General features: G+C 49.2%; 1 protein-coding gene across 1 annotated transcript; it reads right to left on the bottom strand.

Moving 5' to 3' along the window:
- Window positions 1-3667: 3667 nt before the first annotated feature.
- wfikkn2a (info WAP, follistatin/kazal, immunoglobulin, kunitz and netrin domain containing 2a) lies at window positions 3668-13136 on the bottom strand. The gene is made up of 2 exons (XM_078537224.1): window positions 12815-13136; window positions 3668-6851 (listed from the first exon to the last, which is right to left on the bottom strand). Exons 1-2 carry the CDS (start codon window positions 13010-13012, stop codon window positions 5340-5342), a joined length of 1710 nt encoding a protein of 569 aa, XP_078393350.1. The 5' UTR covers window positions 13013-13136; the 3' UTR covers window positions 3668-5339.
- Between the last annotated feature and the right edge of the window lie 1274 nt (window positions 13137-14410).

Raw genomic sequence — 14410 nt, 5'->3', positions numbered from 1 at the left:
TACTGTGCATACATTGGCTGCCGTGTTTCCTACATCACAACAGTGATGATGCCTTAAAGTACTTCATTGGCTGGAAAGCGCTTTGGGATGTCCTGAGGTTGTGAAAGACTCTATAGAAATGCAAGAGTTCCGCCAGGGCCACTCAGCTCCTGTCCTCATTACAGCCTTGGTTCAAACATGGACAAAAGAGCTGAACTCCAGAGGTGAGGTGAGAGTGAATGCCCTTGACACCAGTGTGGCATCAAGGAGCCCTAGCAAAACAGGTCCATGGGATTCAGGGGCAAAACTCTCCACTGGTTGCAGTCATATCCAGCACAAAGGAAGATGGTTGTGGTTGTTGGAGGTCAGTCATCTCAGCTCCAGGACATCACTGCAGGAGTTCCTCAGGATAGTGTCCTAGGCCCAACCATCTTCAGCTGCTTCATCAATGACCTTCCCTGTGTCATAGGGCCATGTTTGCTGGTGAGTGTACACTGTTCAGCACCATTCGTGACTCCTCAGATACTGAAGCAGTCCATATCCAAATGCAGCAAGACCTGGACAATATCCAGACTTGGGCTGACAAGTGGCAAGTAACATTCGTGGCAAACAAGCGCCAGGCAATGACCATCTCCAACAAGAGAGAAACTAACCATCACCTCTTGACATTCAATGGCATTACCATCACTGAATCCCCCACTATCAACATCCTGGGAGTTACCATTGACCAGAAACTGAACTGGACTAGCCATATAAATACTGTGGCTACAAGAGCAGGTCAGAGGCTGGGAATTCTGTGGCGAGTAACTCACCTCCTGAGTCCCCAAAGCCTGTCCACCATCTACAAGGCACAAGTCAGGAGTGTGATGGAATACTCCCCACTTGCCTGGATGAGTGCAGCTCCCACAACACTCAAGAAGCCTGACACCATCCAGGACAAAGCAGCCCCACTTGATTGTTACCCCATCCACAAACATTCACTTCCTCCACCACCGACGCACAGTAGCAGCAGTGTGTGTACCGTCTACAAGATGCACTGCAGGAATTCACCAACCCTCCAAACCCATGACCTCTACCACCTAGAAGGACAAGGGCAGCAGGCACATGGGAATACTCCTGCTACAATGGAACAGGGCTTTGGTGAGACCACACCTGGAGTACTGAGTCCAGTTTTGGTCTCCATATTAAGGGAAAGATATACTTGTATTGGAAGCGGGACAGTGAAGGTTCACTAGATTGGTTCCCGGGAGGACAGCATCAGCCAATGATGAGAGGCTGTGTAAATTAGGTCTATATTCTCTGGAGTTTAGAAGAATGAGAGGTGACCTCATTGAAACATTCCAGATTGTGAAGGGATTTGACAGGGTGGGCACAGAGGGGTTGTTTCCCCCTCACTGGGGAATCTAAAACACAGGGGCAAAGTCTCAGGATAAGAGGCTGATCCTTTAGGACTCAGATGAGGAGAAATTTCTTCACTCAGGAGGTTGTTATTAAATCTTTGGAATTCTCTACCCCAGAGGGTTGTGGATGTGCCATTGTTGAAACTATTTAAGGCTGAGATAGACAGATTTTTGATTTCTCGGGAAATTGAAAGATATGGTGGGGAAAGTGGAGTTAAGGCAGCTGATCAGCTGTGATCATATTGAATGATGGAGCAGGTTTGATCGGCTTTGTGACCTGCTCCTATTTCCTATGTTCTTGTTTCAACATTCTCACCTGGAATTCCCCCTCTGAGTCACTCCCCATCCTGACTTGGAAATATATCGGCCGTTCCTTCACTGTCACTGGGTCAAAATTCCGGAACTCCCTTCCTAACAGCACTGTGGGTGTACCTACACCATATGGACTGCAGCGGTTCAAGAAGGCAACTCACCACCACCTTCTCAAGGGGCAACTAGGGATGGGCAATAAATGCTGGACTAGCCAGTGAAGCCCACATCCCAGCGATGAACAAAAATAAACGTCATTCTCTCTTTATTGTGACAGTTTTGAATTGACAAAGCTGGAAGTTGATTTTTTCCCCACTGTGCCACACTCTCTGAATGCTGTGTGCTTTATATGTGGTGGAGTGTTATAGACTTGTACATAGTAACATTCTGACACTCACATCAGGAGTGAAGCTAAAATAACTCCCACAATTCCATTATCACCTTTTATTAAAGTTGTGCCGAAGGTTTAATATTCTCCCCGATGTTCAGTGGTGCTGCTGGCTACTGAGTGTTTCCAACATTTACTGTTTATGTAACCAATTCCCTCACCTGTCATGTGTAGCTGATTATTAATAGCAAGAAACCACTGGCTATCATAGGGTAACCACTGGGATCTGAACCACACTGAGCCCACTATAATCCAGTGTAAAAACAGAGCCAGGATAACACTACCCTCAGTGTAATATTACATCCAGTATACAGACCCAGGATAACATTACCCCCAGTGTAATATTACAACCAGTATACAGACCCAGGATAACACTACCCCCAGTGTAATATTACATCCAGTATATAGACTTAGGATAACACAACCCCCAGTGTAATATTACACCCAGTTCTATGCCTTGGGTAGCAATCCTTGGCTCCAGCTCCTGGCCAGTGATTCGCAATGGAAAATGCTCCTGTGTGTATGTCTTGTGTGGAGATGAAGCCCACCCAGGTTAAATAGCTTGCCAGCACTCACTATCTGAGGTGATGAATAGATGTATCAGAAAGTTATCTGGTGGGAATGTCCCACAGTGAGAGGAGAAACAGTTCCAAGGGTTAGCAGGAGCACTATCAGCATCGACCAGAAACTGAACTGGACTAACCATATAAATACTGTGGCTACAAGAGCAGGTCAGAGGCTGGGAATCCTGCAGCAAGTAACTCACCTCCTGACTCCCCAAAGCCTGTCCACCATCTACACGGCACAAGTCAGGAGTGTGATGGAATACTCCCCACTTGCCTGGATGAGTGCAGCTCCCACAACACTCAAGAAGCTGAACACCGTCCAGGATAAAGCAGCCCCGCTTGATTGGCACCACATCCACAAACATTCACTCTCTCCCCCACAGACGCACAGTAGCAGCAGTGTGTGTACCAGCTACAAGATGCACTGCAGGAATTCACCAAGGCTCCTTCGACAGCACCTTCCAAACCCACGACCACTACCATCTAGAAGGACAAGGGCAGCAGACACATGGGAACACCACCACCTCGAAGTTGCCCTCCAAGTCACTCACCATCTTGACTTATAGAATCATAGACATTTATGCCACAGAAGGAGACTATTCGGCCCATCATGTCTGCACCAGCTGACCAGGAGCCAGCCTAACCCTGCTTTCCAGCTCTCTGTCCTTAGCCTTGTAGGTTACAGCACTTCAAGTGTATATCTAAGTACTTCTTAAGTGCAATGAGGGTTCCGGCCTCTCCCACCCTTTCAGACGGTGAGTTCCTGATCCCTTCTACCCTCAGGGTGAAAAAAATTCCCCTTCAATCCCCCCTCAACCTCCTATGAACTAAATCCTTCACTGTCGCTGGGTCAAAATCCTGGAACTCCCTCCCTAACAGCACAGTGGGTGTACCTACACCACATGGACTGCAGCGGTTCAAGAAAGCAGCTCACCACCACCTTCTCAAGGGCAACTAGGGATGGGCAATAAATTCTCACATCACATAAACAAATATTTTTTAAAAAACAGAAGAATACAGCAGGATGGAGACAAACTCATTTATATTTTATTAAGATTAAATAATCAGACAGATGGGCACTAGATCCAAGTACAAATAAATAGTATTTACAGTCATTGTAAATTCATTCACAGTTAAATCAAAAACATTCTACAAATGGTTTTATCTTATTCGAATCAATTGTTAAACTATTTACAAAATCTGATTATTACCACACCCAAATTTTGGCAGCTCAATTCCAATCTTTGCATTTTTATCAACCTAATGGAGACGTTCTCAATTGGGATGAAGACTTCTTACAGTCAAATTGTCTCTGATCTCCAACTCATCTCCACCTTCTCCATCAAACACTCCCAGGACAGGTACAGCACGGGGTTAGATACAGAGTAAAGCTCCCTCTACACTGTCCCCATCAAACACTCCCAGGGCAGGTACAGCACGGGGTTAGATACAGAGTAAAGCTCCCTCTACACTGTCCCCATCAAACACTCCCAGGACAGGTACAGCATGGGGTTAGATACAGAGTAAAGCTCCCTCTACACTGTCCCCATCAAACACTCCCAGGGCAGGTAAAGCACAGGGTTAGATACAGAGTAAAGCTCCCTCTACACTGTCCTACTATACTTTTCTCACGTTAGTTTAATACCCAACTTGTGTATTCTGCAGTAACTGTACTAGTTGAATTGACCTCAATGCCAATATGAAGTGTGTGAGCTTTGATGCTTTGTACATTTAGTTTATGAACCCATGTGTTTTATGCACCCCTTCAACTAATGATCACAGGAAGAGTGAGTGGACCTGACTGATAAAGCTGCTGTTGAAATAACCCAGGAAATTACAATGAGTGGAGGAGGCTGTCTGTCACTGGTTGCTGTCTCTTGGTCCCTCCTGATGGTGGTTATGTTTTTGCAGCAGGTGTTTAAATGCCTGGGCACCATTGTTTGTATCGATATTCATCACCTTAGAACTGGCTCTGCTGAACACAATGCTTGGTTTGGTACTGTTTGTGCAGAGTGGTTTTAGAGGCACTACCATTGGTCAGGCCAGTCCTTGTTCACACTCCTTACACAATCCTGCTAAGGAAACTCGGGGATGTGGATGTCCGGTTAGTGGAAGGCTGAGTTTGGTTGTTATTCTCAAAATGATTGACCAGCCACTTGGGTGAACAGCTGCAAAGGACTCAATCATCACAGAATGAGTGAGGATCAGGAGAGCAGGTCCATCCAGTCACACCCATGATGCATGATGGATGATGATGTCACTTCCTGATCTATACAACATGGCGACTGTGACTCTGACCAGAGGCCCTAATATAGAAAATGAGCCACAAAGAGGCGACCAAGAGACAGCAATAAGTATACAAGTATCTCCCTTTATTACATCCAGAATATTGGGGAAATGATCAGAATTCATGGACCTTTAAGAAACAGGGTAATAAATTGCTACTGTCCTAACACCATTGAGGGCTCCTTGTGTCATTGCCAAGGCCCATCAGTAAGAAATGATCTTGTCAATCATCAAAGATTTTACTTAGACATGTTTCAAGCAGTTACAAATCTAGGAAGTTAAGTGCTTATTTAATTAATTTGTCAAAAGTGAGATTTTTTTTCCAAAAAGCTTTTCATAAATGTATCTTTTTATTTCTTTGATAGGACCTCTGCAAATGTACTAACCAATAGCCTATCGATCAGGAGCAGCCTACTGAAGTCCTGTCAGCTCTCGCAGGAGGTCACAGGTTTTCTTATCCTTGACCTCAAACAGTTTCTTGATCCGCTTCTCATTCACAGTCCTCACGAAACTGTGGGGTTGGAGGACAGCCATTCCATTGTGGACATCACCCATGACAATGAGAGGACCATCCTCTGTGGTCATGTTGGGACATGGACAGTTCCAGTCCATGTTTAACAGAGTGATCTCCAGGACCTCACTGCCAAAGAACTGAAGTCCCATCTTCTCATCCTTCAAGACCCTGTCCACAGTAAACAATGCACGGCCAGAGTCTGTTTCTTCTGTCAACTCAGTCATGCGTCCGACTATCACGTAGTCGCTCTTGCAGTAGCTGGTCACTATCTTGAAGCGTGGTTTGCAGACTTTGCATTGCTGGCTCCTGGGATAAGGGCAGATCTCCTCGCAGGTCTCCCTGCTTTCAAAGTTATTTTCATTGCCGCCACAGCCTCCATAGATGAAGGACTGACATTGCTTCATCAGGCTGTTGTAGGCCCAGCGTGGGTCCCAGACTTTGCAAGGGCCTTGCAGCGCTGGCAGGTTGCAGATGTTGACAGGTTCGTTCATGCAGGTTGACATACAAGCCTCGTAGGTTTCAAAGTGATTCAGGTTCCCATCACAGCGTCCGTAGTTAAAGGTGAAGCAGTTGTTTTTCTTGGGGTCGTAATACCACCTGATCTGATGCTCTCCGCAGCTGTCTCGATCAGGCTGTTTCAAACACTCGGTGGCTGGGATCTGAGTTGTGTTTGCAGAGCTCTGCTTCATCAGATCTTCCCGCTTGATCACTGATAGGGGGAAGTTTGCCCGTAGGAAACCTCCCAGGTTCCTGGCTGTGCAGGTGTAGATCCCAACATCTTGGAGTTGAGCATTGTAAATGACCAGCTGCCCGATGTTGGTGACAACCACATTGCCGTTGACATGGTTGGGCCTCATGATGATGTTCTCCCTTCCATCCAGCTCCTTCTCCCAAGTGATCTCGGGCCTGGGTCTCCCACTGACATCACACAAGAAACTGACTGTGCCTCCCACATACGTGGACTGGTGGACGGGGTTGGAGAGCAGGGCCGGCGGCACCACATCCTGGGAGGTGGTGAGTGAGTCAGCGGTGGTGGGATGGGCAGTGGTCTGCAATGGCACGGGGCTAGTGTGTGGCCAGGTGACCTGATGGGTGCAGGTGACCACAGTCAGGGTGATTCCCTTGGTGCACGCCTCAGCGTCCATGTAGCACTTGTTGTAGTATGTCAGCCCATCAGAGGCACAGGTGAAGTGTGGCTCCTTCTCACACCTGTCCTTGCATTTGCACACAGGTTGCCCATCCCAGATATCACATTCGGAGCCCTGCTGGACACACATGAAGCGATCGCAAGTGGCTCCCCTGGGCATGCCAACTGGACCCTTTCTCCCTTTAATGGCCATGTACCGGGCAGCCACACAGCTCTTCATCCCACACACATTAGGACAACATTTCTCAAACGTTTCACAATCCTGAGGAGATGAAAAGATAAAAAGTTTCCAGTAAAACAGGAGGTTTTCAACAACAACTTACATTTAGATGGTAGCTGGGGTGCAGGAAAGACAATCCGAGGTGATTCGCAGGACTGAAAATCAGACAGGATTTGATACTGAGTCACATAGGGGAGGCCTTGGGACAGGCAGGTTTACCCTCTAGCCCCTTGATCCCGGGGATGAGACTCTCGAGGAAATCAGCATGACCCAGCTGCCTGAGGGAGCATCAGCCTCTCCAACCTTCAATTCTACTGTTGAGGTGTAAAAAGAGTTTAAAACAACCTTGTGCAAATAGAACGAGATGGACTGGGAGATCAATCTTCTCCCTACTGCGCCCACTAATAGCTGAGTAACAGAGTCAATTTAGTGCTAAATGGTGAAAGGTGCTATAGAAATGCAAGTTCATTGTTTCAATAGAAACTGGAAGCGATCCAATTCTGACTCCCTTTTGATGGTGAAAATCAATCCTTGAGAGAGGTGACTTCCCAGGGCTTTTCTGTGGCTCTTGCTCTGGTTGGATGGAAACATTGGGATCATCTAACGCCCACATTCCTGGTCAGTGACCACTCCAGCCAACAGCAGTCAGACTCAAAACCGTTCCCTGGATCCTGCAGGAACGATCATCGATGGCAACAGACTGATCAGCTGGTGTACAACAACAAACACTCCACAATGTCCATGCCAACTCCCCAGGGACTGGAATAACAGTGGACACAGGGAACTGCTGCCCGCTATACTGGGACACCTAACTCTCACAATTCATAGGGTAGAACACGGCAAGCTGACAGCTACCAGTGAGTGCAGAGACAGAAAGAACTTGCATTTATATAGAGCCTTTCACTTAGATGATTATTTAAATAGAAACAATGAGCAGGGTACACAAGCAAAGGGCAGGAGAATGGCACTGAGTCATAATGAACGTTCGGAGAGCTGGGACAGACACAATGGGCTGAATGGCCTCATTCTTCACCTTAACAATATTCTGTGATTCCTCAGGACATCCCAAAGTGCTTTTAGAGTTAATGAAGTACTTTTGAAGTGTAGTCACTCAACAGCCAATTTGCACACAGAAAGATCCCACAAACAGAAAATGTGATTGTGACCAGGAATCTGATTTTGTGATGTTGGATGAGGGACAAATATTGGCCATAAGACTGGGGTATAATTCCCCTGTTGCTCTTTGAAATATTGTCATGGGGATCTTTTGCACCTATCTGAGATATCAGATGGGACCTTGGTTTCATGTTTCATCAAAAAGATGGCACTTCTGACAGTGCGGTGCTCCCTCAGTACTGACCCTCTGACAGTGCAGCGTTCCCTCAGTACTGACCCTCCGACAGTGCAGCATTCCCTCAGTACTGACCCTCTGACAGTGCGGCGCTCCCTCAGTACTGACCCTCTGACAGTGCGGCACTCCCTCAGTACTGACCCTCTGACAGTGCGGCACTCCCTCAGTATTGGCCCTCCGACAGTGCAGCACTCCCTCAGTACTGACCCTCCAACAGCGCGACACTCCTTCAGTACTGACCCTCCTACAGTGCAGAACTCCCTCTGTACTGACCCTCCGACAGTGCGGTGCTCCCTCAGTACCGACCCTCTGACAGTGCAACACTCACTCAGTACCGACCCTCTGACAGTGCAACACTCACTCAGTACTGACCCTCCGACAGCGCAGCACTTCCTCAGTACTGACCCTCCAACAGCGCGGCACTCCTTCAGTACTGACCCTCCGACAGTGCGGTGCTCCCTCAGTACTGACTATCCAACAGTGCAACACTCCCTCAGTACTGACCCTCTGACAGCGCAGCACTCCCTCAGTACTGACCCTCCAACAGCGCGGCACTCCTTCAGTACTGACCCTCCTACAGTGCAGAACTCCCTCAGTACTGACCCTCCGACAGTGCGGTGCTCCCTCAGTACTGACCCTCTGACAGTGCAACACTCACTCAGTACTAACCCTCTGACAGTGCAGCACTCCCTCAGTACTGACCCTCCGACAGTGCGGTGCTCCTTCAGTACTGACCCTCTGACAGTGCAGCACTCCCTCAGTACTGATCCTCTGACAGTGCAGCACTCCCTCATACTGACCCTCTGACAGTACAGCACTCCCTCAGTACTGATCCTCTGACAGTGCAGCACTCCCTCATACTGACCCTCCGACAGTACAGCACTCCCTCAGTACTGACCCTCTGACAATGCAGCACTCCCTCAGTACTGACCCTCCGACAGTGCAGCACTCCCTCAGTACTGACCCTCTGACAGTGCAGCACTCCCTCAGTACTGACCCTCTGACAGTGCAGCGCTCCCTCAGTACTGACCCTCCGACAGTGCGGCACTCCCTCAGTACTGACCCTCTGACAGTGCGGCACTCCCTCAGTACTGACCCTCTGACAGTGCAGCACTCCCTCAGTACTGACCCTCCGACAGTGCGGCACTCCCTCAGTACTGACCCTCTGACAGTGCGGCACTCCCTCAGTACTGACCCTCCGACAGTGCGGCACTCCCTCAGTACTGACCCTCCGACAGTGCGGCACTCCCTCAGTACTGACCCTCCGACAGTGCAGCACTCCCTCAGTACTGACCCTCCGACAGTGCAGCATTCCCTCAGTACTGACTCTCTGACAGTGCAGCACTCCCTCAGTACTGACCCTCTGACAGTGCAGCACTCCCTCAGTACTGACCCTCCGACAGTGCGGCACTCCCTCAGTACTGACCCTCTGACAGTGCGGCACTCCCTCAGTACTGACCCTCCGACAGTGCGGCACTCCCTCAGTACTGACCCTCCGACAGTGCGGCGCTCCCTCAGTACTGACCCTCCGACAGTGCGGCGCTCCCTCAGTACTGACCCTCCGACAGTGCGGCACTCCCTCAGTACTGACCCTCTGACAGTGCAGCACTCCCTCAGTACTGACCCTCCGACAGTGCGGCACTCCCTCAGTACTGACCCTCCGACAGTGCAGCACTCCCTCAGTACTGACCCTCTGACAGTGCAGCACTCCCTCAGTAATGCACTGAAAGGGTCAGCCTGCATTTTGTGTTTACAGCTCTGGGGTGGCAATCTGATGTAGAGTCTGTGGACTCCGAGGTAAAAGTGTTACCCACTGAGCTACGGGTTGTAACTCAGGAACACATTTCACCCCCACCTCAAAACTCTCTCCCAGACACATGATACAAACCAAATGATTATTATTACATTGATGGTGTCATCCACTCACTCTCTGCACTCCAGTAGAACAGCATTCACTCCATGTGTGTATTTTTGAACCCAATTCCCTTTCCTGAATGTGCAGACTGAGGTATTGTCTTTCCTAATGGACTGTAGCTGTTTAACACAGAGAGCATCACATCTAAGATCATTCCTCTCCTGTCCACCCACCAGCCCCTTCAGCAGGTGGCTTGGCTAATGTCTCTCCCCCTTCACATTGGTACTGAGCCCAGTTCTAACTCTTGCTGCCCCCGCCCCACCCCACCCCAGGTGAGATTGGTTAAATCAACACCAACAGGGCGAGTACCTGCCCTGTGGGTTCGGTTAGGACACTCACCTTTACCCACTGAGTCTCTATTTCTCATTCTCAGTGAACGATAATCGGATACTTCTCTTCTCTTCCACAAATTCTGGCTGTAGGTGTCTTTGTGAAACACTGAAATGATTTACAGGCTGATTAAACTCTGACAGGCCCTGAGCAATGGAACAGGACAGGACAGGACACAAAGAGGCCATTCAGCCCATCATGTCTTGGTCCTTTCAAAGAGTGTCCAGGTCTCCCTTCAGGCTCCGCTCTTTCCGACATTTCCTGCAATTGTTTTTCTCCTTCAGGTATCCATCCAATTGTTTCCTGAAAGCTGCCATTCAGCTTGCCTCCAGCACATTCTCCAAATCCTCACCGCTGGGTCAGGAGCTTTGTCCCCTTGTTGCCTCTGCACATTCAACCTGTGCCCTCAGCTTATCCACCCTTCAACCGCTGGAAACAGCTTCATGTTTTGGACCCTCCCAAAACCCCGCGGGAACAGGAGCAAGTCCAGTTCTCCAATCTCCGGGTAACTGTCTCTCATTCCTAGAGCCATTTGAGTGAAACTCCTCTGGACTCTCTCCAAAGTCCTTCCTCATTTCTGCGCTCAGGATTGGACCCAATATTCCAGCTGATGTTGAAATATTTCCTGCGCTTTTTGCACTGTGACCCCCCCTAATAAAACCCAGGGTCCCATCTACCTTCCAGCTCGACCTGTCCCTCCCACCCCCTCTGCCAGCTTATATTTCACCTCATTTCTATATATTTTTTAGTTCTGTTGAAGGGTCATTCGGACTCGAAACGTTAACTGTGTCTCTCTCCGCAGAGACTGTCAGACCTGCTGAGTTTTTCCAGCTATTTTTGTTCCCAACTACTTTAACCTGTCCTCAATCCTTCAAACATTTGTGCGCCCCAAGTCCCCTCTGGGCTTGTCCCCCCCATTTAAACTGGTCTCATTGGCTCTTCTCTTCCCCCCCTCACCATTTTCTACATTCTGCCCATTCCTCCAGCCCCCCTCTGCCCTCCTGAAGTTTGTCACTGTCCTCCACGCACTCCCAAGCTTCTGATCATCCGCAAATTTCCAAATTGTTCCCGTGCTCAGAGCCAAATATCAGCGCAGGTCAAAACCAGCAGGGACTGTGATACTGAGCCCTGGGGAACAGCAAAGGTATCAGTTCCTGCAGCCAAAAACCACCATTTATCACAACTCTCTGACTGCCTGATCCCTGAGGCGAGTTTCTATCAGTGCAGCCCTGCCCTACCACTGCCAACCACCGAGAGGAGGAACAACCTTCTCACTGAGGTGGGGTCTTTGCTCCGCACATCTTGGTCCTGGGGCAGTGGTTGGGATTTATTCTGCCCGGGGGCCGCTGTTCCATCCTCTGCTGCTCATTGACAGTCCGGGTGGCCCCAGCAAACTCTGGTCTGCACCGGGAAACTGGCGCAAGTATCACACGGAGGGTTGGAGAGAAGGGCTCTGAAGCCCGTTTGTGAACGTGTCTTGCTCCTAAAGAGGCTGGTTCACCCTCAGTGTCAGGGATCTCCTGTGTCAGGGATCTCCTGTGTCAGGGATCTCCTGTGTCAGGGATCCCCTGTGTCCGGGATCCTCTGTGTCAGGGATCTCCTGTGTCAGGGATCTCCTGTGTCAGGGATCCCCTGTGTCCGGGATCCTCTGTGTCAGGGATCTCCTGTGTCAGGGATCCCCTGTGTCCGGGATCCTCTGTGTCCGGGATCTCCTGTGTCAGGGATCTCCTGTGTCAGGGATCCCCTGTGTCCGGGATCCTCTGTGTCAGGGATCTCCTGTGTCCGGGATCCTCTGTGTCCGGGATCCCCTGTGTCCGGGATCCTCTGTGCCAGGGATCTCCTGTGTCAGGGATCTCCTGTGTCAGGGATCCCGTGTGTCAGGGATCTCCGCTAACTCGTAACCGAAATCCGGAATCGACCAGCAGCTGGAGATCTGGATACGGGACAGAGTCAAACTGTTTAAAAACAAAAACCTGAATTTTAAATGGGAGAAAACACACAGAGAATAGAAACTACCCGGCAAACCTGTTCATCCCAAAACATTCCCAATCCAGGGAATTCTCTCTTATAAAGCAGAGGGGCTAAAGTGATGGAAAATTGGGGAGAGAGCGAACTTTGTGAATCAGTCAGAGACCTGGAAAGATATATTCTCAAACTTATAAAATATTCCCCACTCCCTCTCCACAAGAGGAGAATCTGCCGACTGGGAAATACATCCCGAATTCAAATGGGATTGTTTAGAATAAATTTGCTCCCTGGATAAACTGACGAGTGACATTCCGTGTCTCACGCTGTGGCCCCGGGTCCCAGTCCATCACTAACTAGCAGCTCTGGTTATCCTGCTACATTCGCAATATCATCCTTCCCAGTTTCGGGAATAAAGAGAGATCGTTTGCAGCCGAATGTTACCTGGTCCGTCTCACACTCCCGGGAGCAGGTGCTCTGTGCGTCCACCCACAGACTGGGACTCATCTCATTGGGACAGATCCCAGCGTGAGAGTATTTGATTCGTGACACTGCTACATTTTCAACAGGTGAAGGAAGGAGGGCGAAGAGAACAGCTCCCAGCGACATCCATGTCCTCCCAGACACCAGAATCCAGCCCATGATGATAACTGCGAGATGGTCAGTGTCTAAACCTGAATCAATAATCTGCAGAAAACTTCTGAGTTTTCATTAATGATCTGTCTCTCTCTCTCTGCCTTTATCACCCTTTCTATCCTCTCTTCCTCTCTCACAAGTTCTCTCTCGACCTCTTTGCCTCTCCCTGTCGCTGTCTGGTTAACTGTGTCTCTCTGCACACACCAGGGCTGCCCTCAGTCTAAGTACACAGGATTATTGAGTTTCAGCTCCTCGTGATTTTTGCGGAAAAGCGAATAGTTAATGAGATTTCCTATCACTCTGCCCTATTTATACGCTGCCCTCTGGAGAATCAGTCTGGATGAAGCTTGACATAGTCGCTGACCGAGCCACTCACAGGCCCTTGGTAACAGTAACAAAGTGGGGCTGCAAAAGTTGGAAGTAGTTGAAAGAGCTTCAACACGTGTAGGCGTGAAGCTATGGGACGGTACTGGAGGGGGAGGTGGTGTGATACCCCTGTTCCTCTTCGCTGAGCACAACCTTCACACAAAGTGCTGAACCCCAGCCCCAATGTGCAGGAACAGGTCAATCTGTGCACATGAAACTTAACCCCAGCCGCTTTCCACGGGGGGTCCTTCCTCTCCACATTGTTTAAAAACACACGCTCCTGCGAGAATTATAAAACAAGTTCCATCTTTGTCTGACTCAGGGAAGAGTTAGGAACAGCGATTGTTTTACTAATGGAATCGGAAAAGAGAATACAAATTGTGGGATTGTGAAGGATTACAGGTTGCAGTTAACTCAGGGATGCTCACGAATCCATTCTCACTATCTCATTCACTCCTTATTTTATTCACACTGCCCAAGAACAATGACTCTCACTGGGGTACAGTCCCACACACACTGACTCTCACTGGGGTACAATTCCACACACACTGGCTCTCACTGGGGTACAATTCCACACACACTGACTCTTACCGGGGTACAGTTCCACACTCACTGACACTCACAGGGGTACAGATTCACACACACTGACACTCACTGGGGTACAGTTTCACACACACTGACACTCACTGGGGTACAGTTCCACACACACTGACTCTCACTGGGGTACAGTTCCACACACACTGACTCTCACTGGGGTACAGTTCCACACACACTGACTCTCACTGGGGTACAGTTCCACACACACTGACTCTCACTGGGGTACAGTTCCACACACACTGACTCTCACTGGGGTACAGTTCCACACACACTGACTCTCACTGGGGTACAGTCAGAATATAAGAACATAAGAAATAGGAGCTGGAGTGGACCATTCAGCCCTTCCAGACTGCTCAGCCATTCAACAACAGGTTTTAGAAGCCCTTTCATGCTGCAACTATGCAGACTACTCCTGTCTGGTATTGACAGGATGCTGTCGTC

This window comes from Cetorhinus maximus, unplaced genomic scaffold, assembly GCF_964194155.1.
Source record: "Cetorhinus maximus unplaced genomic scaffold, sCetMax3.hap1.1 HAP1_SCAFFOLD_2066, whole genome shotgun sequence".
In the NCBI taxonomy this organism is placed as follows: domain Eukaryota; kingdom Metazoa; phylum Chordata; class Chondrichthyes; order Lamniformes; family Cetorhinidae; genus Cetorhinus; species Cetorhinus maximus.
Note: the sequence above shows the minus strand (reverse complement) of the source record. Positions and strands in the feature narration are given on the sequence as shown.